Here is a 26722-nt window from a genome sequence, read left to right as displayed (position 1 = left end):
GTACTACACTACTAATCTGCTTTGGCGTGCGCGGTGGCCAATATCAGACGGGATATGGGTGTGGTCGGGGCCGGCACTGGACGAGATCGAAGCGTGCTTGCTCAGGCTCTGGCGCCGCGCATTGGGCTGCGAACGGACTGTGCGGGACCGCGTCACGCTCCGAGTGAGCTGGCGGTCGCGCCGGATCCGAATGGTTTCCAAGGCAGCGTGGCAGCGCAGCTGGCAGATGCCTGACAAGAGGTAGTTGGCTTTGCCGGTGCGCAGCGGCCCTGCGTCTTGCGTGGTGAGTGGTTTGCGCGAGAGGACAAGCTCGAGCTCGCGGCGTGCCTGCGCCTCGTCGCCCTGCGCTGCATAGAGGCATCCCAGCTCGTAGTGGGCAAAGTAGACCAAGTAGCGATCCACACTGTCGAGGCGGTTTGCGTGCTCAAAGACGCGCTGGAAAGAGTGGATGGCGTCTTCGACGGCCTCGGCGACATTGATGTGGTCGCCGACAGGAAGACGCACCATGGTGTGCAGTTCGGGATAGGCCACGTAGCGCAATGCAACGCCGCGCAAGAAGAAAGCGAGGCAGTAGAGCGAGTAAAAGTCCGCCTCGCCGGTGCCAAAAGAGCAAGGGGACTCGATGGCCTCGAGCTCGTCAATAACCTCGTCGATGCGGCTCAGCTGGTTGCTCATGAGGAGGAAGACGGGGGTCTGCTCAAAGCAGTGCCAAATGTAGGCAAACTCCATGACGGGCAAGCCGCAGTGGCCGAGGCGTCCAAACTTGAGCGCCTTGGCCTGGACAAACTGCTCGTGGGGAATGTTGCGCCCAGCCACCTTTTTGACGAGCCTGGGCACGGTGGCCATAATGACGCTGCCCTGTGCACGATTGTCCTCGCTGGTCTCGTAGAGAATGGCAGCCTTGGCGTACTGGTACACGGCCTTGGACCAGTTCGACTCGCGCGAGAGGACATCGTAGCATTCGTACGCGCGGTCATAGTCGCTGATGCTCAAGTAGGTAAGCGAGAGGCTCCAGAAACAAAGGTGGTGCAGCTGTTTAAACTCGCGCTGCGTCTCAATCGCGTTGCGGTAGCAGTCAATGGCCTTTTCTGGGAGTGCCTGCGACATGTACAGGCGCGCGGAGAAGTAGAGGAAAAAGATGCCGTTGGGGAAGCGCTTGAGGTTCCAGGAGAGGACCTTGTCGGCAAACGGCAAGTCCACATCCGTCATCGGGACATGGTCCGCAATGACAAGATGGTAAAGCAAGATTGCCATGTCGCACAGTGGGCGGCGCACGCCTTCCTGCTCTGCCGAGATGGCAGGAAGGTTCTTGGACTTGGACCAGCCGCCGGCGCGCTCAAAGAGCTCTAGCGCTTTGCGGCGATCGCCCGCATAGCCAAGCGTGCCCATGACCGAGGTGAGCCGTTTGGGCAGCAGGGACAAGATCAAGGAGCAGAGCGCATTGCCCAAGTAAATGCCCGAGCGCAGGTCCTGGTCCATGGTCCGTGCGGCGCCGTGGCCCAAGATGTTGGCCTCTTCGACAAGCCCATCGGCCTCTTCAAGTTGCTGGAGCAGGTCGCGCATGATCCCATAGGCCGTGCGCAAACTCATCGCCTCGCGCACAACGCCAATCGTGTTGCCCGAGTAAATGATGCCCATAATCGCGCGGATCAACGTGGCCTCGGCGTACACAAGCTCTGCATGCTGTTCCAACAGCGTCATGGACGAAAGGCGCGGCGTGCTGCGAGTGAGCGGCAGGAACTTGTACAGGCGGCTCGGTTTCTTGCGTAGCACATCGGCAATCATCACAGTGTGCTTGCAGCATTTCATCGAGACTTGCATGTCGTTCGGCTCAAAGGTCATGAGCGACTTGACGCAGTTGATGAGCGAAGTGCCGACGCTGCGGTACAGGCGATGGTCGGCGCCGTCCGAAGCAAGTTTCTCGGCCTCGCGCATGCGCGAGTCCAAAAAGAGCTCCATGGCATCGTGGGCAACTTCCAAATCTTCGCGGAGCGCGGCTTCGCTTTGCTGGCACTGTGCATAGGTAACTTTGCCCATCGCGTAGCTAGGCACAACAACCGTCTCGGGCGTGAGAGCATCCTCATTGTCATCGTCTTCGCTCAGCACCGACATTTCATCGTCGTCCAAGTCGTACTCTTGGACAATACTGCGGTGCGTGGGATTGGTGTGCGCAACACGCTCTTCCTCAATCTCGTCTACCTCGTCGTCATCGTCGTCCATGTCGAGGGGCGGAGCTGCGGGCGATTGCCGAGCTTGGCTTGCGTGGCCAAACTCTTCCGCAGAGGCAAACGAGGCGTCTGACGTGACGCTCGAGGGACGCTTGCTTGAAAGGCCCATGGCAGCAACGCCGCCGGCCAATGCGCCACCTGTAAGTCCGGCGCCGGCAGCAGGCGCAATGGGAGTCGTCTCCGACAGCGCTGGCTCTGAGGCCACATTGCGCGTTTCCACTGGTTTCTCGCTCTCGCTCGCGATGGGCTGGCCCACAGGCGGCGCAGGTTTGCGCTTCACGCGCGCTGGACGCTTTACTGGCTTGTCGACGCCGGCGCCGTCGCCGTCGCCAGCATCCGCCTTTTGCGTGCGGCGGGGCTTGCTGCGGTCTCCTTTGGGCTTGCGCTGCGAGGCAACTGCAGCGCCTGCAGCGCCTGCAGCAGCAGCGCCGCCCGCAGCGCCAGCCGCCGCGCCCGGCACGTCGGCCTCCTTTTTGGAGGGCCTCTCCTTGGGCTTGGGGGCCTTCTTGGCTTTCTTGATCGCTTCGACGCCCTCGACGTGGCTGTAGGAGTTAGGAATGAGCATACAGGGGCTGAATCGACCGCCGACAGAGTTCTCAAGCGTGTCTTCATGGTGCGCACGCAGCCATGCAATGAGCGCAGGCACATTGTGGCGCTCATTAATGGTTTGCGACTGTGTAGGTCCATTCAGCTGCGGGTATGTCCAGGTAACGGTGCCGTCATTACGAAGCACATTCACACGCTGGTATATATTCGTCGCACGCGTAAAAGGGCGCAACTGAAAATTCTTGAGGCGCATCTGCTTGGTCAACACCAGGCGGCGATAGTCCAGTTCGTCACTGTGTCCTTCCGTGTTTACCCATTCCCTGGTCGTATCCTCAAACTTTCGTACCAGCACGTCGAGCTCCTCCTTGATCTGGTTGCAGATCTCGGTTTCTTTCAGCAGATCATTCTCACCCTCAACAGGCTCGACATAGTTCCAGTCCCAGTCGAGTGTTCCGCCCATGCTCTTGGAAAAGCGTGACTTGGGGATATACTCTTCCAGCTCGTCCGCCTTGGTGCTAAACTTGATCTTCGCGGCGACGACAGGGTCCAAAAGAGGCTGGAGCATGCTCCAGATACCCTTGAAAATCCACGGGGCACCGTGGATGTAAATGCGCTGGAGGCACTCGGGGTAGTACGCCTCGAGACACTTGAGGATAAACAGTACACAGTTCCAGTCCATGTTCTTCAGCCCAAAACCCGCCATATCAAACACAATCACGACCTTCTCGGTGGGCGGCGTGTAGAGATAACGACAGTATTCCATGGCCATGAGGACAAACTGCTGCAGCGTCTCTGGTTTCTGTGCATTTGTAAAGTGGCGCGCAACGTGAATAAAGTAGATGGGTAGTTCATTGTTGTCCGTGTTGCCCTCAATGTAGGAGATACCGCGACGGAACTGGTTCAAAAAGCCAGGCACATCCTTGAGGCCCAGCTCGCCCTTAAACATGATCTCGTCAATGTTCATGTCCAGGCGGAATTGATTGCACGAAATCGCCATTCCAAACGCACGGTCAATGTCAAAATTGCGCGCGCGCATGAAACGCAAGATGGTCATGTCGGGACTGTCCACCTGCACGGCGTTCCAGAATGCATTGCGCAGGTAGGGGCCACCGTATTTTGCAACCGCATTTTCCACGGCCTGCAGCTCGGCCGCCTTCTTCGCACCGTCCTTGTCTTTCGGAGCATTCTTCGAGACCGTGTTGCTCTCGAGCTCAGTGCCCGTTTGTGCGGCTTTTGGACCACCCGCCTTGTCGAGCTGCTCGGAGCGCTCCACGTTCTGCTCCGCAAGCTCGAACATGCGTCGGTAGAACCCCTTCAGCTGCGCCTCCTGATGGAGGGACAGATTGCCTGTGAATCCCTCCTGGATTGTCTCACCCAGATCGCTCGTTACAGGCGGCATGGCGGGGTAGGATAAGAGGATTGCATGCGTCTTGCCGGAACCCCACAGTATTGTAGCATCCTGCATGCATATGCAGCCCCTGTTTTTTTTACATGGCTATGCGTGCTTTCGGCCGAGATCACTGTCCGTACGTAGTGTCGTTGCGATGTACTATGCTACCAGCCGCGACGCTACGCTTGGATTACAACATCCATCTTTTGTATACACATTTGTAAACTTCTCTCGTAAGAGTCCCTTTTAATCCGCATCCATGTCCATATCTGCCATGACATCGCCACCAGAACTTAGACCATAGACGCCTTCGCGAGCATGCACGTCCTCCACATCGGCTGGCGTGTCCTCCTCCTCGACATCCTCGTCAGACGAGCGGTCAGAACGGCGTGCACCGCGCTGGTAAGAAGCACCATGGAAATTTCCCAGTGCTGCAGATTGAGCAGGCGCGGAAGCGCCGTACGCCATGCTGGGCGTCTTGGGGCCGCCTGAAGTATTGCGCGTCTTGGACGCCATGAGCTTTTCGAAATTCACCTGATCGCATCCAAGTAGACCAGACGATGGAGGGCTTACTGCCGCAGGCCACAGTGCCTTTTCTTCGGGGAGTGAGCGTGCATTCGAATCCATGCCAACGAGGATCGCTGCGGCCTCTAGCAGCTGCACTTGTTGGTGCTTGCTCATGAGAAACTTGGATGCCTCCTTCCAATACATGGTGTGCTCCCAGCGGTGCTTGACAAGACAGCTTGGGTGGCGGTACACCTTCGAGCAGCTCTCGCACTTGTGCAGCTGCTGGTTCGAGTGATTTGCCCCATCTTTCATGTCCATTTCGCTGTCCATCCTGCTCATCGAAAAGGGGGATTCTCCGCGGTGCTGTGAACTGATATGCACTTCGTGGTCTTTCCCACAGTTTTGTCCATCAAATATGTAGCGATGGTGTGCATCCGCAGATTCCATCGATGCCATGGGATGTATCGGGGCGGTGCTGTTCAGCTGTGTCGTGCCGTTGATGGTTTTTGCCTCACTACCGGCCATCGATGAGGAAGGGAGATTCATCGAAACGTCTTGGTTGTGCACGCCATCCGCATTGACTGGGACGGCGTCTAATGGAGAGATCCTTGCGGCCTGTGCTGGGCGAGCACGCTCCGAGGCAGGCAAAGACATAGCTTCACCCGCCGCACCAAACGACGTAGGGAACGAACTGCTGAACGATTTGGACGACGATCGCGCACCAGATCCAAACGAATCTCTGCCTGCGCTTGCATTCAGTCCGGTGGGTCCGCGCATGCCGTTGAGCACAATGCGATCCGAGCCACCAGGACCGTTTGGCAAGACGCGGGTTTGCCGTGGCAGATGCACAGCACTGCCATACATGGACCCAGGGCCGGGGTACGTGCAGGTCTGGAAAGTTAGTAACCATAAGGGCGTGCAACGTACCGCAGTGCCGCCATTATCTACATGGGCTGTACTTGCTGAATACGTGCTCATACTAGCAGTCGCCTCAGCTAGCGCTGCTGATGTGTTGTTGGCTGGTAAGCGTTAGACCGTATGGCGAGAGAATAATAAAAAAGTCCGGGCTACTGAGAAAGCGCCTAGACACGAGCGACAAAAGATCTTGGGTAAAGATGCAATGTGCTGCGCGATGAGGCTCAATAAGATTTTTTTTTTTGCTCTGATAGACCCCGCCACAATACAAACGTTATTCCAAAATTCTTTTTCTCGCCAGCGGCCAATCCCAGGCGCCAAGTTCCTGAATAACACCACCCCAGACACAACTGCATAGCTCTTGGCCACAAGCTTTTACTACAATCACATTGGCGCATGCAAAAAAAATTCCAGGGAACATGTGATATCTCTATGTGATTGGCTGTAAAAATACTCCACATTAGCACATTTGCCAACAAGGACGCGACTGCGGTAAATGCAGGCTGGATTACGCCGCGCGTAACAGCACATTTATTTGCCTGCCACCACTTGTTGGACGCATCACGAGATTTGATGGGCTCGTGCGCAGTGACCTTGAAAAAATGGGTCGGTCCAATCATGCTCGCTTAGGACCATGTACAAGCGGTGCTGAGTGCGGCAACGATGCGTTCCAACGCTAGCACATCGTCTTGATCGAATCCATTCGCCGCCTCGCAGTCGATGTCGAGCACACCGACAATCACATGCTCGCCATCGCCGCGCCCGGCCCACGCATCGATCAGTGCCTGAGGCCCATGACCTTGCAGAGCCGCCTGTGCGCTGGAAGAGAGTCTTGCGCGCGGCACGATTATGGGTACGACAATTTCTGATTGGGACATGGAGTCACACGCAATGTGGCCCGCTAGCGTTAGAAAGCGGCGATACGTACGGTAATCGTCTGTGCGCGGAACACAGACGGTGGCTGGAGGCAACTTTGCACTGCCGTCTGCACATACACCACGGCCAATGACGGATGGAATAGCTTGGCACGCAGGAAGGCCACAAAATGGGCCGAGCCACAACGTGGGTTTGGGCGGCATTGCAGACGCGCCTGGAAACAGTGGCGCCAGCAGATAGAATCCTGCCCAGTTTACACGCTTCTCCTTCCATGCGGAGAATCTGTTCATGGTGTTGTATAGTACAGAACTTGCATTCGCAAGGTTGGTCACCCAATTTTGCTGCCCATCAAGCAGCGCTGCAATTTGCAGCTGGATATGCGCGTAAAACTGCTCTTTGGAAGCGACATCCTGGGGCAGTCCCGCAGCGTCAGCACTGTTGTGTCAGCCAAATCGACGCTACCTACTGCACCATGGCACAATGGGGACGACGCGCTGCACAAGCCAGTGGACCAGCGCGCCTGCACGTCTCACGTATCACGTGGAATGACGATTTCATGTGGAGGTATGACGTGCGGTCACGGTGCGGCGCCGCGACAGACTGTGCTAGTGTCTTGATGTGGGAAGCATTGCCACACGGTATGCGGTTACTGCAGCGTGCCGGCGTGTCTCTCTCACGAAGAGGGCTGCGCACACCCCCCTTTGTGCGCTATGCGAGCCAGGCGGCAGCAAAAGCGCCTGCTGCAGGCATGCTTTTCCCCTGCGTCGACAGGAACGAGCTTCGCGATCGTGAACTGCGCACCGCAAAAGAGCGCGGTGTCGAGGCGAGCGAAGCAGTCGGAGCGAGCGCGAGCGGCTTTGGGCCCGAGCCAGCGTACCAAAAGGTTGTCGCTGGGTACGAGCTTTTCGAATACCTCCACGAGTACCCGTTGGACTATGGCAGCACGCTCCCCTCGTTCAAAATCGCGTATGAGACGTGGGGCACTATGAACGAGGCAAAAGACAATGTGATCCTGCTGCATACAGGCCTTTCTGCGAGCTCGCATGCGGCCAGCACGGCGAAGAACTCAGCCGAAGGCTGGTGGGAAACCTATATTGGCCCTGGCAAGGCACTGGATACCAATCGGTTTTTTGTAGTGTGCACCAACGTGCTCGGTTCCTGCTATGGAAGCACAGGCCCCTCGAGTCCGTACCCTCTCGACCCGACCGGCGAGCCGTACGCCACACGATTTCCCGTGCTCAGCATCTTCGACATGGTCCGCGCGCAGTTTTTGCTCCTGGACCACCTTGGCGTGGACAAACTGTATGCGAGCATTGGATCGAGCATGGGCGGAATGCAGAGTATTGCCGCGGCGCATTTGTACCCCGACAGAGTTGCACGCATGGTTAGCATTAGTGGCACTGCACGGTCTGCGCCCTCCGGCATTGCACTTCGGCATGCACAGCGGAGTGTCCTGATGGCGGACCCAAATTGGAACCGCGGATACTACTACGGTGCTGGACAGAACCTACCGCATACTGGAATGAAGCTTGCGCGCCAGATTGCCACTGTCACCTACCGCTCCGGTCCCGAATGGGAGCAGCGATTTGGCAGGAAGCGACGCAGCTTGGACATTGACTCGAAATCTCCGCGCGATCGCGTGCCTGCACTGTGCCCTGACTTCATGGTAGAGACGTACTTGGACCACCAAGGCGAGCAATTTTGCCTTAAGTACGACGCAAATTCGCTCATCTACATTTCCAAGGCGATGGACTTGTTCGACATGTCCGACGATGCACTGGCCGAGCTCGGCGAGACGCGCTTTCTTTCCCACGGCGAGGATGGCGGGCTGCCCATCGTGCCTACGCAAGTCGCGCATGCTGAGCTGCGGCGCAAGCACATCTCCACCATCTCGAATCCCGGAGCACACACCTATATCCCTGCACTCAAGCGCGGCCTGCGCCGCCTCAACCATATTCCTGTGCTGATCCTCGGTGTCCAGAGCGACATTCTTTTCCCTGTCGAGCAGCAGCGAGAGCTGGCCGAGTGCCTGCGGATGAACGGAAACAAGTTTGTGATGTACTATGAAATCGATGCGCCACATGGGCACGATAGTTTTCTCATTGACACGGTCACGTTTGGCGGCGCGCTCCAAGGATTCCTATATTAAAGCGTTGAAATTTTTTCCCGCAAATAGGTAGAAAGCTCTGCGAGCGGTACCTCTTTGCCTTTGTCGCTTTCCTCTGCCCTGCCGAGTTGCAGCTTCACACGCACTTTGCCCTCGGCCCATTCGCCCGGCGCAAGCATCACGGCAAACGGCACCTGCTCCTTGTCCACAACGGCAAACTGCGCCTGCATCTTGGGCTTCTTCTTGTACATGAATTCCGCCTTGATGCCGGCGTCCCATAGCATTTTTGATACGCGCATGCGCTCCAGCAAAAGACCGTCGCCCATGCTCATCACATACACGTCGACTTCTTTTTGCCGCACGGTGCGCTCGCCCCGCGCCTGCGCATCTTTAATGCGCTGCATGAGGATGCTAAACACACGCTCTACACCGACCGAGACGCCCACGCAAGGCACTGCGTCAGGTCGCTTGGATCCCGAAAACATGCCGACCAGGTTGTCATAGCGCCCGCCGGCGGCGATCGAGCCAACACCAACCGTGCTCTCGTCGATCTCCTCGTCGCCCTTCTTGCTTTTCTTGGGCATGACCGGCGCGTCACCACCCGTAAAGCCCGGCGGGGCACTGGCGGCGGTGACTGCTTCGTAGATCAGGCCCGTGTAGTAGTCCAGACCGCGTGCGAGACTCAGGTCAAAGGAGAAGCGGCCAAGGATACCGTATACATCCAAGTAGTCGAACAGGAGCCGCATATCTGCCAAGCCTTCCGATGCGCGCTGGTTCTGCGTGAGATCCGCGTCGGCCTCGAGCTTCTCGAGGAGCTCGCGGTTGCCGTGCAGCTGGACATAGATGCCGATCTTGTCTGCAACAGCCTCGTCAAGACCCTTGTCCTCTACCATTTCGCGGCGCACCTCGTCCCAAGGGCTCTTGTCGAGCTTGTCGACCGCGCTCGAGATGGAGCGTATTTTTTCGTCGGGGACACCGCAGATGCTAAACACTGCGTCGAGCAGCTTGCGGTGGTTAACCTTGATGGTAAATGCACCGACATCAAGTGCTTCGAGTACCTCCACGAGGACGCAGAGGACTTCGGCATCGGGAATCATGGCGTCGTACGTGCCAGAAATGTCGAAATCGCACTGGTAGAACTCACGGAAGCGACCCTTGCTCATGGCCGGCTGGTCGCGCCGATATACTTTTGCAATGTGGTAGCGTTTCATGCTGCCATACTCTGTGGGATTCATCGCGACAAAGCGCGCAAAAGGGACGGTCAAGTCGTAGCGCAAAGAGCAAAGCTCGCCGCCCTGGTCCTGCAGATCGTAGATCAGCTTGCTATCCTCGCCGTACTTTCCCGACAAAATCTCCTTCAGCTCAAACACGGGCGTATCAATGGTGACTGCGCCGTGCGTGTTGAAGACGCGCTCGATGGTAGAAAAAACGTGCCTGCGGAGCGCCATGGACAATGGGTCCCAATCGCGCGTCCCTTTGGGCGTTTTAAGCGTGATCTTGCCCCCACCCTTCTTGGCACTCTTGGACACATTCATCTCTGCAAGCTGCGTGACAATGTTTTGGAGGAGCGCGGCCTCGGACTGGACGGCAGCCGTCGGCGCTTGTTTTGCATTGAGGGTTCGGAGCGTGTCGAGCTGCTTTTCAAGGAGTGCGCGCTGCGCTGCGACCGCATCCGCACCTACACTCTGTGACATACTGCGTGTGCTGACCTGGATCAAAGGACGGAGGGAAACTCGCGAGATGGAACGGAGCAACCCCGTGGGCATCAACTGGCAAGCGCCGTGCGAAGCGGCCGACAGCCCTTCGCATGTCTTACTAAGCACATCACCACGATGGCCAGTGTCCTGTTTGGTGCGCCATTTTATGCGGGGAGGCACGAGCGCGCCGAGGAGGACGCGGCGCATGTGCGACTGAACGCGGCACGCTATGTAGATGCACTTGAACGCCTGAGCAGCGCCGAGGTGCAGCGCCGTGCAGCGCAGCCATGGGGCGACGATGCGGCGCGCTGGAAAGTGGCCGAGTTGCTTGCGTCGGTACGGCACGCCGAGACATTGGTGAGGATGCTTGGGGATGATGAGAGCACTGAGTCACTGCTTGCGCGGCTAGCGCTTGTTCAGGGTGGTGTAGAGAGCATGGCGCAGGCTCCGGCCGCGCAAAAGACGCAGCAAGCACGGCGGATCGAAGAGTACTGGGACGACTATTTGTACAGCGGACTGGAGACGCGCGATGCCAGCGAGGAGACACAGCATGTCGAATATGTGCCGCTATCTGACGAAACAATGGAAGAAGAGTACGGCTCAAACGCCCCTGTAGCGCCCGCTGCGCCCACTGCGCCCGCTGCGAATATCGAGCCTACGCTGCAATCGGACCGCAAGATCCACGATGCACTTTCCAACGAGCTATTGCGCATGGCCGGCGTGTTGAAGCGCAATACTGCTGCATTTGCTCAAGCGATGGAGCACGACCGTGTTCTTGTCGAGCAAGCAGGAACACGCCTGGACCAGAATTTGTCGCTCATGACGCGCACACGCGGCCAGCTCGGTGCGTTTAGCAAAAAAGCGCGGAATATGGGATGGTTCACACTTGGAAGCATCGTCGCAGTCATGCTCAGCTGGGCATTGATGTTTGTGGTGATCCGATTGACATGATACGGCTCTATATACGCCCATGCAGTCAGTCGCTCTTCACCGCGGCGATGCACTCGAGCTCCACAAGCACATCGCGCGGCAGGCGCGCGACTTCGACGGCACTGCGTGCAGGCTTGTATGGGGTGAATGCCTTTTCATAGATACCCTAGCGTTAGCTTTTTCTCCTGTACCCACGTTCACTTTGGCAAAGTCGTTCATGTCTTTCATGAACACGGTAACTTTGAGCACATGGCTCGGCGCCGATCCTGCGGCCTTGACAACAGCAAGCAGGTTGTCGATCGCGCGCTGCGCCTGCGCCTCGATGCCGCCTTCGACACACTGCATCGATGCTGGATCGAATGGAATGCAGCCAGAGACGTAGGCAGTGCCGTTGTATACGACGGCCTGCGAGTACGGGCCAATCGCGCTGGGTGCGTCCGGGGTAGAAATGGTCTTGTACACAGAGCTCATACTTCTAAACGGTGCCAAACGTGCTGCGCGGTAAACGGGTGTCCTCAACGCAGACCGGGCCAAGAGCATGGCGCATGCTCGGACCGAGAGCGGGGCAGCAATGCGTCACGTGATCCGGCCGAGACGTACGGCGAGATTAGCGTGCGCTTCTTTACGCAGACGGCAGATTGACAAACCTAATCGTGACGCCTCCCGCACGCATACAAAGTTGCAAGGAGCGTGTCGTGGACGGCATAAGCGATCTGCGTAAAGAACGGCTTGATTTGCAGCTGAATATGACGGCGGGCACGGAACACTTGGCGGATGCCCCGCCCACGCAGCCCAGCGGGCAAGCGGACCAACAAGTGCGTGCGCAGCCTGCGATTGTCGTCATGAACCAGGAGTTGTTTGAGGTGAGTGGGTCGCGTGCCGCGTCTCCCGCGTATCCTGCAAGAAGCAACACATCGGATGGCGATGAGACGTTTTCTTCGAGAACCAGTGACTGGAGTGCAGGCATCTCGCCGTTGCCCTCGCCTTCGCCGCAATGGACGCCTGTAAATGCAAATCCGTCTTATTCTGGCGTAGGAAATAGCTCCGAGGTATCGCCAACCAACTCGGTCGGTGCAGAGCTCGCTGTTCCTGCGCCTGTTTTGCGCAAAACGATGCGGCAGGCACGCAACTTGTACTCTACGTTCAAACGCAATACAATTGAAATGCATGATACCAAGCCCGGCACTAGTGAGGAAGGAGCTGGCGCGCCGCGCACGAAAAGATCAGGCGCAAACTTTTGGCGGTCCAAAGGACCCCCCGAAGCGCCTGAGCAAGAAGAGGAGCTTGTGCAGCCTCCCTGGGGTGCCCGGCATCCGACCACGCAAGAATGGCAGGCGCAACGCGCATTCTCGGCGCCGATAGCACCAGTCCCCCCTGACGAAAGCGTAAGTTTGCCGTGCGCCGAGAGCGATGCATCGTATCCATCGCAGTCGTCGAGCAGCGCATCGGGAACAGCGTCGCGCTCCGCGTCGCAGCGCACGTCCAATTTGCATACGTTAGACCTAGCGCCGCCGCTGGAGACGGATGAGGACGCGGAGGCGGCGCGTACCATGTTTCACCGTGCACGCAACAAGAGTGTGGACCATCTCTACCGCTTTTTGCAGTTTGCACGCTCCACGACCAAAGACGGCAAGAAGAAGAAGCAAACCGAGCGAAGTACGTCGCGTGTGCTCGGCATGACGCCTACAGAGCCGCAAAGCGGCGAGCCATCGAGAGAAGCCGTGGCAGCTCTGCACAGCGCCCTGCAAGAGTCGGAGCCAGCGCTACTCGGGAGCCAAGACTCGCCCGAAAAGCCCGAGTCGACGCGCTCGATGACCTCTGCCGATACGTTTGCCTCGCTCAGCTCTATGCACACGACCACGTCGCAAAGCGCGTCGCCCACCGGCGCCGGCCCATTTTTTGCTACGGATTACGCAGCACGCGCATTTGCAGCGCCCATGGAGGATAGCAGTACGGGTACGGCCCATGAAATGCACTACAAGCTCCTTTCGCGGCGCCCCAGCGTCCAGGCATCGACGGAAAAGGGCCATGTACAGGGTGCGGAGGCCATGACCAGCCAGGAACGCTCGCCGCGCCACGGGCCCTTACTCTCTGCCGATGTCGTTACTGCCGAGATCGAGGAGATGCTTATGTCGACACTTGCGCCGTCGTCGCAAGGCTCCGCACCGCCGCTGGCCTCCTCGCTCCGCGACGCATTTCAGCACTTTGGCTGGGACGGAATTCCCACCACACCGGTACGGTCGCACATACCCGAGCTTCAGCGATCCAGCGGTATGTGCGAGGGTTTGGCGATTGGATCCCGTACGGACGAGGAAGGGAGTCCCACCTCGCAGTACTCGCAAATTTCCAGCGAAGCACACGAGCGCCCAAGCACGTCCATCGAGGAGCGCGACGAGGGATGGAGCGAGGCTGAATTTGACATGCTCAGCATTACACCGTCGGCAAGTGCTGCTGCAGTGCAAAGCGCGCCGCGAATCCAACGCCGTAGGTCCATTGGCCGCATCCTCGAGCCGCTGAATGTCAAGGCGCTTTCAGACACGACCAAAGCGCGCAGCGATGAGCGCGCCGACACCGTGCCGCTCATTGACACCTCGTCCGGCCCCTTGGGCCTGAGCGGTGCATGGGCCCTCGGCAAGCAGCGCCTCAAGAGCCGCGTCACGGACAAGGGCGAAGCTGACGCACCCGCCGCGCGGCGCAAAAAGAAGAAGGACACCGAGACCGACGAGCTCGACGCCTTCCCTCCCATTGTACCGCACAAATCAGTCTCGCCAATGCGTGCCGAGGAGGGCGACGAGCCAAAGCAAGTGCTGCGCACGTCGAAATCCGCGAGCCTGCTCAATGTCATGCATAACCAGCGTAAAGCACGCAAGGCAAGTCCCAAACTCGAATCGGGCGCGGACGAAGAGCCCGTGCGCAGTGCCTCGGTGCCGCCGGGCAAAGGGCGCGCTGGGCAGAGCAAACGCGCCGACCCCGAAGCCCAAGACCTCGTCACGCAAAAGAGTGCTTTAGACTTGCACGCCATGACGCAGCCCACAGACGCTGCGTCGCACACCACAAAACCAGCGCCCGATCGCCGCATGTACCGCCCGCGGCGTGACAAGCGCCAGCCTACGCTGCGGATTGCCGACGACCACGAGTTCTTGCAGGCGCTCGAGCATGTGCGTATCCAGCACCGCGAACGCATGGCCGTGCGTGCGCAGGCGCGCACTGCGCGCAAAGCAAGCATGCCGAACTTGCGGAGCTTGTCTGCGGTGCGTCGCCCGCCGCTGCCCATCCACCGCAAAGTAAGCGATCCACAAGGCGCAGTGCGCTCGCACTCGCGCACTTCGCTGCTTGCGAGCCGCGCGGCGGACGACGAAGAGACCGTGCCCGACTTGTTGATCGACTCTGTCGACGCTGGCGATGTGACGCACACGACATTGGGCGACGACGACACGGGCAACGATACCATTCTGTCCAGCTCATTGTTGTATGCAGACAGCGGCGCAGAGTCCGACGCATTGGCCACTGACTCTGCCGAAAGCGAGACGAGTGTGCAAGAAGAAACGCAAGCGCGAGACGTTGGCGTCGGCGATGGCGTCGGCGATGGTGATGGCGACGGCGATGGCGACGGCGATGACGATGGCGATGGTGACGGCGATGGTGACGGCGACGGTGACGGCGATGGTGACAGCGACAGCGACAGCGACACGCACGAATCCGAGGACGGTATTTCGAACGAGCTTGGGATTGGGCGCACGACGGGCCGGCAGCCAAATGCGCCCTTCACGAACGACGACGACTGGAAGAAGGAGGTCAAGGCGCTTTTCCTTATCCGCGAGCTTGTTCAAACAGAGTACAGCTATGCGCGGCACTTGGAGAGCTTGCTTATTGTGGTGCTCAAGTGGACGGGCGCAAGTGCGTCGACAAGGATGCGGACCAACGTTTTGATGCCTTCGCAGCCCTCGACTTCCTACCGCATGCCATCCAGTACTCCCCCGTCGCACCTGGTCACGCTCCGTAAAATGCTGCCGCAGCTGATTAGTATCAGCCGCGCATTGATATACCGTGTCGAAGAAAATCCCTCGAGCGAGGGCGTTGCGCACGCTTTTCTCGATATCCAAGGCCGACTAGAAGAAATCCACATGGCGTGGAGCTCGGTCGTGGGCACTACACTGCGCGCACTGCGCATCACGGAAGGGACAAAGAGCAAAAGCAAGAGACGCCTTGGGCTGGTGCCTGTGCCGGAATCCGCCGTGCATGTGCAGCAGACGTCCGCACCGCGCGACGAGAATGAACAAACGAACATGACGCCAGATGCAGCGGCGGGCCGCAAGTCGCCGCACAACGCACGGCCCAAAGAGCTGAGTCCGGTGGACGTCGCGATTATGCCGACGCAGCGCCTGCCGCGCTATATTCTGCTTCTCCGTGATTTGTTGGCCAGCACGGGCCCCGAAACGCCTTCGTACGTTACCCTCGAAGCTGCATTGCACAGCGTCCAGGACCTCGGCCGCCGATGCGACTTGGCCTCGTCACACGCCCCGGAAAGTAGACTCCCTCCGTAGTAGTGCATGACTAAGCAATAGGACTTGACGCGCGCCTTGATGGACAAGGATTTGGTGTATGGGGACAAGCTGTCTGTGTTTGACGAGACGAGCACGCTGAGCACCACGGATACGGATAGACGGTTCGACGAGCCGTGGATCTGTGCGCCGTGTGTGCTGCTTACGCGCGAGAACGCGGCGTTGAGCCCGGTTTCTCCGCACGCCAATGTGCTTGTGACGGAGCCCGACGGCACGAGTGTCGGGACCATCACACAAGATACAGCTGCGGCGCAAGCACAGCACACTCATGTACTGTTGGGTGTGAACGGCGAGCGCCTTGTCAAGATCGAGCGCGAGGGTGGTGTACTGAGCCGCGCCGTGATTTACGCATTCGATCGCGATGCGCTGTACGAATCAACGTACCCGATCGGAGAGGTACGAGTGCACAAGTCGGAAGCGACGTTTTTTACGACGCTGGAGTATGGACTGTACGATGCGTCGGGTCTGCTGGTGACTGGGGAAAAGGTGCCATTTGTCAAGGCGCAGCTAAAACATTTCAAATCCAAGATTGCTATGGTCGATCGCGCTGACCAGACTGTCGCTCTGGTCCATCCTGTGACTGCCTCGCATACACAACTCTTGACCAAGGTCGAGGCGGAAGTGGTCCGGTTCGACAGCGCATCGAACAACTTTCAAGTGTCTGTGCCGACAAAAATGCTCAATGGAACACCGGTAGAGCTGAAGCAGGTCAACTTGGAGGAGTCTAGCGCGCTGGGTAGGCTTGCGCCGGAACACCACTTGAATCAGGAGCAGCGCGCTGTGGTCGTCGCGGCTGCGTATATCATGGATGTGGATAAGCGCCACATTGACTCGCACAAAGGGTTTAGCAACCTCTCGGCTTTTATTTTCGGCGTCGCACACGATGGATAGGAGTACAGGCCGCGCATTGTTGCAGCGCGTGCGGAGAGACGTGCTGCAGTGCGGCGTATGGTCGTATGTACCTATTATAGAGCAATGGACGTTGGCACTGGTGTGTGGGGCTCGAACATGATGCGTGCAAGCACTGCTGCAGCGCGGACGCCTTGGCCCGTGCAAAACGCTCACGCGACTGCCCGCACGGGGCCATGCACCTGCGTTGGGGCGGGGCAATTATTTCACAAACGTATTTCCCCACAACCTTGGCAAAGTAACACATGGAGCACGGCAAAGTCGACGGAGTCGAGAGCGACTGCGGGGCGTCCGATCTAGATACTTTTGACGTGCTGGAGGATTACCAGATAGACAAGAATGATGCGTACGCAAGCTCTGAGCGTGGCGCGCCGCCGCCCTACTCTGATTTGCACGATGCATTCGAGCAACTACTACACCAATCGTCCGTGATCATGGTCCGGAATGGCCTAAAACCTTTGGGCAACTACTTTGTAAATGTAGTCATGGGGCTGTACACCCCCGATGGACGCAGACTCGGCACCATGTCGTGTGATCCTATTGAAAAGCGCAAGTTTTACAACCCAGCGAACTATTGCATCCATGTGGCAGGTCCAGATGGCGAGGTCCTGCTCAAGATAAAACGGCCCGGGCTGCACGTTGCTTTTGTATATGGGCCGGACGGGCACTGTATCGGCTCCGTCACGAGAAGTTTGAGCATTCCGCCAGCATACGAATTGCGCGCTACGGCACCGGAGACGGGCCGCCTCTCAGAGACGCATTTTGGCGTGATAAAAAAGAGCCTCATGGCAAGACAGACGTATCCCATGACGTACCGAAATGGCAGCGTATGTGCTTCATTTCAGTCCGTGCAATTGAGCTGGAAACACAAACTTACCGAGTCGGGCGTGTTTCTCGTGCGCCTGGACGAGACACAAGTACCTTGCCCATTGCGCATACACACCAAGCTAGAAGAAGATAATCTCGAAACTGGGAAACCGATTTTTGTGAACAACTGCAAGCCACTACCCCTCGGTCCCCACGCACACAAGCTAACGCCGCACGAGCGAATAATCATGCTTTGTGCCGTTTATTTTATTGATTGTATGTACAATGGCACTATTGACCTCAGCTGTGAATCACAGGCAAATAGCAGAGAATATGAGCACGTCCACGGCCAGCTCCTTTGCGCTGGGCGCTGCGAGCACCGCTGGATTCTAATACATCGCCGCTTGCTGCGCCGCGCCGGGACATAGCACCGAATGCCATGTGTTGCCCGATGTTGTCACGTGCACGCTTTCGGCGGTCGTCGCCGGCCGTGTTGCTGACTACCCCGAACCTGGTATTGGACGTTTTAGCATGGCGGTGAGTAGTAGAGCATGCACGGCGCAATAGACATTGGTACTGACACCTTCGCCGCAATAGTCCGGGTATGGTTATTACGGAGGTTAGTACAGGGCAGGCGCCCTACTGACTGCAGGTCCATCGCGCTGCTTTTCGTTCTGGCAAGATTTCCGGAAGTGCTACGTGACGGCGGATGCGCCGTCCGAGTGCCTGCCGCAAAAGGACGACTATCTTGAGTGCCTGCATCACACGAAGGAGGTGAGTAGTTTCTCCCGCGTTGAATGTCGACTTACACGTTCTTACAGCTCGAGCGTGCGCATGTGTTTCAGGAGCGCCTGATTCAAATGCAGGCGGAAGATTCGAAGCGTGCGCGCGAGGCAGGGAAAGGCGGGTCGAATGGGCCGAGCTTGGGCCTGATCAACACAGAAACAGGCGAGATCAATACCAATGGCGCAAACCAAGCGAAGCAATAGCATGCCAAGAAGCGCCCACAAGGAACGCTATTTCTTGCGTGGATGCTGGGTTGTATAGCACAGATACAGCGCATGTGTCCCATTGGGCACGCTGCGGGATGATAGACGACCCAGCATGAAAATTGGAACGCATTTGCCTCCACTCACGACGCCGTTCCGAGCCGTGCCCGCCGTGCGCGATGCCGGATCCGCGATTTGTGGTCGCAGCGGTGCTGGTGTTGGTGCTGGTATGCGGCGTAAAATGCGCGTCGCAGTGGAAGAGTACGGCGGAAGTGAAATGGGCCGATGATCATGCCGCTTATATGATGTCGCACCCCGTACTGGGCACAGCACTTCGACTCCCAGAATACAAGCCGGAGCCGCGCGCTACATCTCCAGAGCCGCGTGCATGCATGTGCAAGTACGTGCGCATCTACTGGCCATGCGGAGAAAGGCCTGTACAGGACCAGGGCGTGGTGTACGGCTGGTGTATTTCGAATGTACCGCACGAGCTCATTTTTGTGGCCGCGGGCCTTAGCCCTGGCAGACATGTGCGGTCATTGCACGGTGCGCAGAGTGCTGCACCCATTGGCACATGGTCCACTCAATCACTGCCGCATGCAGAGGCACCCAAGGCGCATTCGTTTCACGCAGTGTTGGCAAAAGAGCATGCATTTGCACCGCAACTAAATTGGTACGTGCGCATACACACTGACCCTAGGATCCATGCAGGCCAATTCGCACCCAACTGCCATGTTGCCATACTGCTATTTCCCCGGCCAAACGCTGCAAAGCTGCAGTGGCTGCCATGTAACGACGTGCCGAGCCAAGCGCCTACAAAACTCGAGCAGTTTATCGCCATGGATCCAAAACGCGGTGCAGAGATGGCCACGCCGAAAGCGATGCAGCCCGGTGCCGGATTTTGTGCCGCGGTGCGGTACATAAACATGTCGTCTTATGCATGGACGCAGCATGCACATTCTTACGTATGGATAGGGACGGCGCCGAGTGCGCCACACATCGCCTTGCTGCACAGAGCAGCGCTGTATGGCCGCATTCGATTTCGTATACAGTCAGTGCTCGCATGGCTTGCGTATTGGCAGCTGTATGCGAGTGTACTTTCGGCGATTGCCGCGGGCAATGTCGCGAACATCGAGCAGCTTGTCCCAGCGGCAGCGCGAGCAGCGGCGCGAGCGTGGAATATGCTTGGTCTGTACGTGCTTGATATGGCCGCAGGGTACATTGCGAGCGCTGCTCTTTGTACAAACATGGCGTCCGTACAAGCATACATCGCTTCTTTGCTTGCGCTGATCGCAGCGCCGCAGCTGCGGCAAGTGTTTGATTGGCTTGCGCACTGGCCGCTCGGGATCAAGCTCAATACGGAGCTCGCCATGTTCATTCGCGATACGATGGTGAGTGTATGCGAGACACATACGCGCTATATCCTCGCGCCTTTCCAAGCGCGTACCACGACTTTTCTGCACCTATCCGCATGGGTTAGCAGATACTTGGGTCTCTCGGTCATGCTTGCCATGTGGCTCGATATCTTGTGGGCACTCACTGCACACATTTTTGTCATGCACACGGTGCTCCGTCACGTATACCACTTCTGTACACGCAGCGCGGGTGCATTGTTTGACATGTTCCAAGGCAAGAAAAGAAATGCACTGCACGGCGGCCGACTCGACGAAGCGCAATACGAGGTTGACCAGCTGTGCTTGGGCACGATTTTGTTTACCATGGTCGTGTTCCTCTTTCCCACAGTGCTTCTATTCTACATGACCTCTGCGCTTATCCAGTTATTCAGCCTCCTACTTCACGGTGGGATCGCGACGTGGATAGGAGTGCAAAGTGCGCTGCCTCTCTACGAGCTTGTTGTGCGACTGTGCAATCCCATGTACCTCCCCGCAACATTTGTTTTCCGTCCCCGCAAGGCGCACACACACTTTTTTGCGTCCGTCTACCAACTAGAATGCGTGCCTGTGTCGCTCTTTGCGATTCTCGCGCCTCTCTTGCAAGCGTGCAGTCCGTACTTTGCGCTCCCGCGCCTTTGCTCTGCTGTACTGCGTGGTGATCCATGGCCGTCGCTAGACTGTAAATAGTAAACCCATTCTATCCGTCTACTCTATTAACATTGACAGGACGATTTCTCCTCGGGTACTTGCGCGGAGACGTCGATCGTCTGGTGGGCAGCACCGTCCGCAGCCTGCTCTTCCACACCAGGAAGCGCATGCGCAATCTTTTTGAACAAATTCTTGACATTGTGGCCCGCCTTGGCCGAGGTTTCGATAAACATGACATTGTTGTACTCCTTTGCGCGCTGTTCGCCTTCTTCCGAGGATACCTCACTGTTGTTAATTGTGCCGGACACGTACCGCTTATCGCCCAGATCTGTCTTGTTCCCAACGAGTGCAATAATGACCTCGTTCCCACGCTCTGCACGCACATCCTCAACCCACTTTGACGTAGACTTGAACGAGTCGCGGCTTGTGACATCATACACGACGATCGCAACGGAGGAGTCGCGAATGTATGAGGGAATCAAAGACCGAAACCGCTCCTGTCCTGCCGTATCCCAGAGCTGCAAACGCACCGTCCTGTCGTCCAGGTACATGGTCTTGGACAAGAAATCGATGCCAATTGTTGCCTGGTAGTTTGCATCAAACGTATCGTACATGAACCGCGTAATCAACGAGGTCTTTCCTACCGATTGCTCGCCAAGAAATACGAGCTTGAACTTGCGCATTGAGCTCGCATACTCGTTTGCAGCTGCCGCGACGTTGGTCGCCATGATGACAACCCGCAACGCCGCGCAGAACGTTGCGGGCAGGACATTATAGCCACGTGGCGCGCGGCCTTTCGGCCTCTCCGCATTGTCGCTTGCCGTATGACGACGCGCCGTGTACCCTTGGGGCGGCCTATGTCGCTCTCACGCAGACGAATGGAGCAGAGACGTGCTTATGTGCGTCGGGACCGATCTGTATCAAGAGCAGGAGCTGAGATGATTGTAGAGAGGGTGATTGCTGGTGTCCTATTGGTGTGGGAGCTCTTGGTTGTGCGTCCTCTCGCAGTTGTGTGCGCCATATTTTATGCGCTATTTATTTCGCCAACGGCGCATCGTGTCATGTTGCGTACGATGCTGCTAGGAGCGCTGCATGCCGCTTGCATTGCGATGGCGATTGCTGCGTACATCGGCTTTTACTACACTTGGGTCCCTGTGGGAGCTGTATCCAAAGACATCTATTTCCATCAAACGTACGTGGCTTGTCCCACTGACCGCAGCGAAAATGGCCCTTATACATGCTCGGTGCTGCTAGATGCGGGCCCTGAGGACTTGCTCGCCTGGCAGAACGACGTCGTCCATCCGCTCTTTCACCGGGATCACCAGTACGACGTATCGCTGGAACTGACCGTGGCTGCGGAGAACCATGTCGACGAGCTGCCGGTGCTGGCAGCAGATCTGTGGCTGAAAAGCGGCGAGGAGGAGACGCTGTACCATGCATATCGTACAGCACTCCTGATCCCCGAGCCGCGCATCGTGCGCTGGCTTGCAAGAGCGATGCGCACGATCAAGCGCCCTTTTCGTCACGAGCCTTTTGCTCCGACGCAGATGCTGCGGTTCCCGCTACTGGCAGGGGTTGTACCGTGGTCGACAGGGATCATCACACCGCAAGGCGAGACCTATGCAAGACCCGTGCGTGGCTACATGGCTTCCCATGCACAAGTACGGATCCAAAACAGCTACGGAAAAAATACGGTGCAGGTGCAGCAAGCCGCACTGCGTTTTGACGCGCGCCTTACCGGGGCTGTGTACGTTTTCGCGTCACTCACACCAGCTATTACATGTATTACCACCCTCTCATTTCCCTCGCGTTTTTCGTCGCAATCTTTGCGTCGGTGGAGTTGTCCGCCGCGGGCACAATATGGGCCACCGTCGCGCTACACTATTCCTACGCGAAACACTAGGGAGAGCCGTGCGATGATTAGTAAATGTAGCATTATTACGCATCTTTGCTCCAGCCATGTCGGAAACGCACGGCGAGTCGCTTACGGAACTGCTGGACGAGGCATTCCGTCTCGCATCACTGCATAGCCCATCTAACACCGATGATTCGTCTCAAAAAGCACTCCGCCACCTCGGTGACGCGGCACGCATGGCCGACGCACTCGCGGTAATTAGCGAAAACGACTGCTTGTGGGAGATTTCCACGCGCTCTTTGCGCGTGTTTCTCATCCCAAGTCTGCAGACCGAGCTTGAATCAAACTTACGGCCTAAACCGGATGGCGATAGGATGATGCAGCGGCGGAAGCAGGTGGAAGCAGCGCTCGGTGCCGGTCGCCTCTTCTTTGCTTCTGTGCAGCGTCACAAGGCGTTGCCACACGCTGTTGCAATGATGACGCGGCAGCAGGTCCTGAATAGCGAAAAAGAAAACACTGGAAATCGCCCTGATCCGGGCGAGCGCAGGCACCTCAAGATCCAGCTGCTGCAGCTGGAGCGCCAAGTCAAGCAGTACTTGGATGCGTTCCGCACCGAGTTCCGAAATGCGCAACAGAAACGCGACCCGCAAAGCTCGCAAGTGCCGCCAGCAAGCAATGATCCATTCTACGACCTGCTAATTCTATCTGGCAGTGTGAATGACGACGACGACGACGACGAAATAGACCAAGTCGACATTACCAAAAGCCCGACGTACGAAACGCGGCAGCCGCGCAACTTGCGCGAATACTTACTGATGCTCATTGTTTTGCATGCGATCCGTACCTCGTCCACGATGGAAACTGCACAGCAGGAACTGGAGCTCTTGCGCATGGTGCCGCAGGACGATGCGCGCGCGGAAAAGCAGCCATTGCACGAGTCTGAGTGGCGTCTCGACTCGCGCTGGTTTGCAGGAAAGAGCGGCGGGCCGCTCCTTGGCGAGCAAGGCAAGCCACTCCGGCCATTCGTGATTACGGGAAGCAGCGCCGGTGGTGGGGCGGCGCAACAAGCACCTGGTGATCAGCGCTCGCAACTCAGAGAAGCGGTATTCCGCCCATCGCACCGCCTCCCGACCATGTCGATCGACCAGTACCTGGAAGAAGAGCGCAGGCGCGGCAACATTATAGAAAGCGATGCTTCACGCGGCCAAGATTCCACACCGCGCGAGCGCCGCACAGAGCTTGCCGAGCTGGATGGAACGCGCGCCGGGGAAGAGGCGGAAGAAGCGGCGCGCCGCGAAGCGATCCACTGGGATACATATACAGAGACGCACATGCGCGGCGCTGGAAATACCATGAACCGTGGCTGAACCATTTTTGGCCATTGCATTGTCTGTATGCCATAGCTATTCCCTATATGTCCTTGCCATGGGGCCCGTGAATCGGCGCGTGCCATTCGCCATCCGAGAGTGTCAAGACACGGAGGAAAAGTGGAGAGATTTCTACCTGGAACGGACCGTAGGGCATCATTTCGCCGTCAATACTCAGGTAGTGTTGAGCATTGTCGTGGACTCTGTGCGGCGTTACGCGCAAAGCGCGCACTTTAAAATAGGAGATGTTGTTATCGTGTATATGCTTGCCCCGTTCGCCGTGCGCCGTTGCGCTAATCTTCTCCACCACGCTCGAGTTTTGCGTCTGGATCAGCACATCCAAGTAGCCGTCGGCGGGGTGTGCATAAGGGAACGCCTTGAGCGAGCGCGCGACGTACGGCATCTTGCCCGAATACAGACTCGAGACTGCAGCCTTGATCCGTGTCCATACCTCCATTTCGTGTTCGCGTGGCATGGTGGTGCACTCGTGCCAGTCCAAGACCGGCTTTGGCTCCGGGATGGGGTCCAGGATGGAGTTGTAGCGCAGTGTGTGCGCCTCGCCCTCTTGTGCATCGAATGCCCCTTTGGGCGCCTCGAACGGCTCGGTGAAAGGGCCGCCGTCGCGCCCAAAAACCACGTCCACGTCGATATCGCACCGCCTGTTCCGAATGGCGCCGACGACGTACCCAAGTGCGAACCGCAAGTCGCCGATCCACCGGAATGCCTCCGTGCCGAGATCGACGTCGGCCATAAGCCCGATTGCCTGGGAGAGAAAAGAGTAGAACTGCACGTAGGATTCGCCGTTTGCAGCAGTTTGCACCATGGGATACGGCACGTTAGGCGCAGAGGCATACAACGACGTAGCTTGTGTCACCGTGCAGAGCTGCTGGGCGTGCGGCCGGCCTTTGATCGCACTAAGGCACGCGAGCGGGACGTTGAACCCAGTGCCAACACCGTGAATACTAACATACATCCCGTTTCCGCTCCCGGTCGGGATCACTGCCAATGGAATCTGCAGCGCGTCGCTTGCGTCGGGACGTGCCGACGCAGCGTTCACGATTTCATGTGCCGTGCCGTCCCCGCCAACACATACAAGCACTTGGTACGATGAAAGGTCTGCGTGGTACACGTACTCAAATGCGTCGTGTCTTTTTTGGGTCATGTAGGTGGTGACGGTGCATCTGGCCGCTTGCAAGAGCGGCTCGACGTGCGCTTTGCACAGAGACTCGCCGCGGCCTTGCCCCCCCTTTGGATTGCAAATTACCAATGCATTACGGCCTTGTTTTACATCCTTGTATGCGTGTCCCAGCAAGGATTTGCACCACGCGAGCGCCGCGGCATGCGATGCTACGGGTACGTTTGCTTTGATTTTGAGCGAAAAAAGGCGCGCGACGGTGGGGTCGCTGCCTCGCTCTCGCCATTGAGCACGCGTAAGCACATGCGTTACTTTTACCTTGCGCTTGCCAAAGCACGACAGCATCGAGTGCGTGTGCTGCTTTGGCGCAAGCATGTTCAGCGTCAAGACACATGCATCTGCGTGGATTGCGACGCTAGCATCGAGAACGAGCTCCACTGGAACATGCAGCCAGTCGCCGCTGACAGACTCAAGTGTAATGCGCAGCGTATCCTCCTGCAACACCAGCTGCGCGCCGAGGTCATGCACGGTCGCATGTAGCGCCGCTCCCTCCCGTGGCTGCATAGTGGATCGGGTTAAGAAAGTGGAGGCGGCGTGAAGGATACAAGTCTACTTAGAGCTCCTCGTGCGTTTCCGCTGCGGTCTGCTGTGCCTTTTCGGCCTCGGCAGACTTGACGGCCCGGTCAATACTATCGGCAATGCGTTTGTTGAGGAATGCGCTCAGCACATTTGCCTTGCGCTGAAGCTGGTCCAACTTTTCGCCCGCAAGCTGCGTTGTGCCCGCCGTGTGCTTGGCAATAATCTTGCTGATCCGCTCGCTCTCGCGCTTGACGTACTCGAGACCGTCCCGTGAAGCACGTTCCATTACGCGCAAATAGTACCGCGCGGCTTCGTCCTTGGCCGGCGACATCTCCTTTTCCGTCAGCTCGCCGGCGAAGCGCTTCGCGTCCTGGACAAGTGTATCGCGCGCGTCTGCAGCGGCGTGGTAGAAGCGCGAAGCAAGGCCATCAAGCGATGGCAGACGCCCGGCGAGGCTGCCCAGTGTACCGTCCTTGTTGCGGAAGGTAAAGCACTTTTCGTTCATAAAAGCAATAAAGTCCTCTTCGGTGCGTTCCTTGATGTAAGGGCGCGGCCATTTGTCGTCAGAGCCTGCGGGAAAGAAGAGCAGGGTGGGGAACGACTTGATCTGGAACCGCTTGCGCACAGCTGCGTTGTCCTCATTGTCCATATCGATCTTGGCAACTACGCAGTTGCTGTCACGGCGGAAGACCTGAGCCATAGATTCGTAAATCGGCGCGAGCTTTTTGCAGTATCCGCACCAAGGAGCGTAAAACTCGACGAGTACATCTTTCTTGGGATCCATGACGATCGCGTCAAAGTCGTCCGCGGTCACCTCGACCACTGCGGACGGCTCGGACGGTGCCATCTTTGAGCGCACCTTGCTTTGCTGTGTCACAAAATCGGCGATTGCCTCGGCAGTGCGGGCGCCGCGGTATTCCACCGGGTCGGTGGATTGCGCAGGGTAAAAAAGAATCGTCGGGAACCCCTTGACGCCCGCGCGCGAACCAAGCTCGCGATTCGAGTCAGCATCTACCTTTCCAATCACAACCTTGTTGCTTTTCGAGGCAAATGAGTCGGCCACCTTTTCGTATTCCGGCGCGAGGTTCTTGCAGTGGCCGCACCAAGGCGCAAAGTACTCAACCAGCGCACCGACCTCTTTGCCTACGACAGCATCGAACGCAGTCGTCTTTGTCAAATCCAGCACATTCGATGCGTGAACAAGTACGGCGCCCAGCAGTGCCACGCAAATCAAACCACTCGCCCGCAGCATCATAGTACAAGCCAAGCGGCACGTCGTTC

The 26722-nt window shown here is 57.7% G+C and overlaps 15 protein-coding genes across 15 annotated transcripts; 7 read left to right on the top strand and 8 right to left on the bottom strand.

The window, feature by feature from the left end:
* Positions 1-3: 3 nt before the first annotated feature.
* Positions 4-4173, bottom strand: MVES1_003511 (uncharacterized protein; the record flags this gene model as incomplete). The annotated part of the gene is made up of 1 exon (XM_056208327.1): positions 4-4173. One exon carries the CDS (start codon positions 4171-4173, stop codon positions 4-6), a length of 4170 nt encoding a protein of 1389 aa, XP_056064302.1.
* Positions 4174-4410: 237 nt separating this feature from the next.
* MVES1_003510 (uncharacterized protein) lies at positions 4411-5649 on the bottom strand (the record flags this gene model as incomplete). Its single annotated transcript, XM_056208326.1, has 2 exons — positions 4411-5562; positions 5599-5649. The coding sequence occupies 2 exons, from the start codon at positions 5647-5649 to the stop codon at positions 4411-4413; spliced, it is 1203 nt and encodes a 400-aa protein (XP_056064301.1).
* Positions 5650-6212: 563 nt separating this feature from the next.
* Positions 6213-6936, bottom strand: MVES1_003509 (L-methionine (R)-S-oxide reductase; the record flags this gene model as incomplete). The annotated part of the gene is made up of 2 exons (XM_056208325.1): positions 6213-6897; positions 6929-6936. The coding sequence occupies 2 exons, from the start codon at positions 6934-6936 to the stop codon at positions 6213-6215; spliced, it is 693 nt and encodes a 230-aa protein (XP_056064300.1).
* A 166-nt stretch (positions 6937-7102) lies between these two features.
* On the top strand, positions 7103-8519 carry cys2 (homoserine O-acetyltransferase; the record flags this gene model as incomplete). Its single annotated transcript, XM_056208324.1, has 2 exons — positions 7103-8487; positions 8513-8519. The coding sequence occupies 2 exons, from the start codon at positions 7103-7105 to the stop codon at positions 8517-8519; spliced, it is 1392 nt and encodes a 463-aa protein (XP_056064299.1).
* Positions 8520-8607: 88 nt separating this feature from the next.
* Positions 8608-10263, bottom strand: HTS1 (histidine--tRNA ligase; the record flags this gene model as incomplete). The annotated part of the gene is made up of 1 exon (XM_056208323.1): positions 8608-10263. The coding sequence occupies one exon, from the start codon at positions 10261-10263 to the stop codon at positions 8608-8610; it is 1656 nt and encodes a 551-aa protein (XP_056064298.1).
* A 138-nt stretch (positions 10264-10401) lies between these two features.
* On the top strand, positions 10402-11217 carry MVES1_003506 (uncharacterized protein; the record flags this gene model as incomplete). Its single annotated transcript, XM_056208322.1, has 1 exon — positions 10402-11217. The coding sequence occupies one exon, from the start codon at positions 10402-10404 to the stop codon at positions 11215-11217; it is 816 nt and encodes a 271-aa protein (XP_056064297.1).
* A 25-nt stretch (positions 11218-11242) lies between these two features.
* On the bottom strand, positions 11243-11667 carry MVES1_003505 (2-iminobutanoate/2-iminopropanoate deaminase; the record flags this gene model as incomplete). Its single annotated transcript, XM_056208321.1, has 2 exons — positions 11243-11362; positions 11392-11667. 2 exons carry the CDS (start codon positions 11665-11667, stop codon positions 11243-11245), a joined length of 396 nt encoding a protein of 131 aa, XP_056064296.1.
* A 275-nt stretch (positions 11668-11942) lies between these two features.
* MVES1_003504 (uncharacterized protein) lies at positions 11943-15740 on the top strand (the record flags this gene model as incomplete). Its single annotated transcript, XM_056208320.1, has 1 exon — positions 11943-15740. One exon carries the CDS (start codon positions 11943-11945, stop codon positions 15738-15740), a length of 3798 nt encoding a protein of 1265 aa, XP_056064295.1.
* Positions 15741-15779: 39 nt separating this feature from the next.
* MVES1_003503 (uncharacterized protein) lies at positions 15780-16649 on the top strand (the record flags this gene model as incomplete). Its single annotated transcript, XM_056208319.1, has 1 exon — positions 15780-16649. One exon carries the CDS (start codon positions 15780-15782, stop codon positions 16647-16649), a length of 870 nt encoding a protein of 289 aa, XP_056064294.1.
* Positions 16650-16912: 263 nt separating this feature from the next.
* On the top strand, positions 16913-18463 carry MVES1_003502 (uncharacterized protein; the record flags this gene model as incomplete). The annotated part of the gene is made up of 3 exons (XM_056208318.1): positions 16913-17780; positions 18072-18076; positions 18296-18463. 3 exons carry the CDS (start codon positions 16913-16915, stop codon positions 18461-18463), a joined length of 1041 nt encoding a protein of 346 aa, XP_056064293.1.
* A 179-nt stretch (positions 18464-18642) lies between these two features.
* Positions 18643-20544, top strand: gpi1 (pig-Q; the record flags this gene model as incomplete). The annotated part of the gene is made up of 1 exon (XM_056208317.1): positions 18643-20544. The coding sequence occupies one exon, from the start codon at positions 18643-18645 to the stop codon at positions 20542-20544; it is 1902 nt and encodes a 633-aa protein (XP_056064292.1).
* Positions 20545-20570: 26 nt separating this feature from the next.
* Positions 20571-21233, bottom strand: ryh1 (GTPase Ryh1; the record flags this gene model as incomplete). Its single annotated transcript, XM_056208316.1, has 1 exon — positions 20571-21233. One exon carries the CDS (start codon positions 21231-21233, stop codon positions 20571-20573), a length of 663 nt encoding a protein of 220 aa, XP_056064291.1.
* Positions 21234-21614: 381 nt separating this feature from the next.
* TAP42 (Type 2A phosphatase-associated protein 42) lies at positions 21615-23727 on the top strand (the record flags this gene model as incomplete). Its single annotated transcript, XM_056208315.1, has 3 exons — positions 21615-22264; positions 22409-22416; positions 22463-23727. The coding sequence occupies 3 exons, from the start codon at positions 21615-21617 to the stop codon at positions 23725-23727; spliced, it is 1923 nt and encodes a 640-aa protein (XP_056064290.1).
* A 43-nt stretch (positions 23728-23770) lies between these two features.
* LCB4 (sphingosine kinase) lies at positions 23771-25426 on the bottom strand (the record flags this gene model as incomplete). The annotated part of the gene is made up of 1 exon (XM_056208314.1): positions 23771-25426. One exon carries the CDS (start codon positions 25424-25426, stop codon positions 23771-23773), a length of 1656 nt encoding a protein of 551 aa, XP_056064289.1.
* A 49-nt stretch (positions 25427-25475) lies between these two features.
* Positions 25476-26696, bottom strand: MVES1_003497 (protein disulfide-isomerase; the record flags this gene model as incomplete). The annotated part of the gene is made up of 1 exon (XM_056208313.1): positions 25476-26696. One exon carries the CDS (start codon positions 26694-26696, stop codon positions 25476-25478), a length of 1221 nt encoding a protein of 406 aa, XP_056064288.1.
* Between the last annotated feature and the right edge of the window lie 26 nt (positions 26697-26722).

Source organism: Malassezia vespertilionis, chromosome 7 (assembly GCF_029542925.1).
Source record: "Malassezia vespertilionis chromosome 7, complete sequence".
NCBI classification, from domain to species: Eukaryota; Fungi; Basidiomycota; class Malasseziomycetes; order Malasseziales; family Malasseziaceae; genus Malassezia; species Malassezia vespertilionis.
The sequence above is the reverse complement of the archived record's forward strand: the minus strand, read 5'-3'. Positions and strand labels throughout refer to the sequence as shown.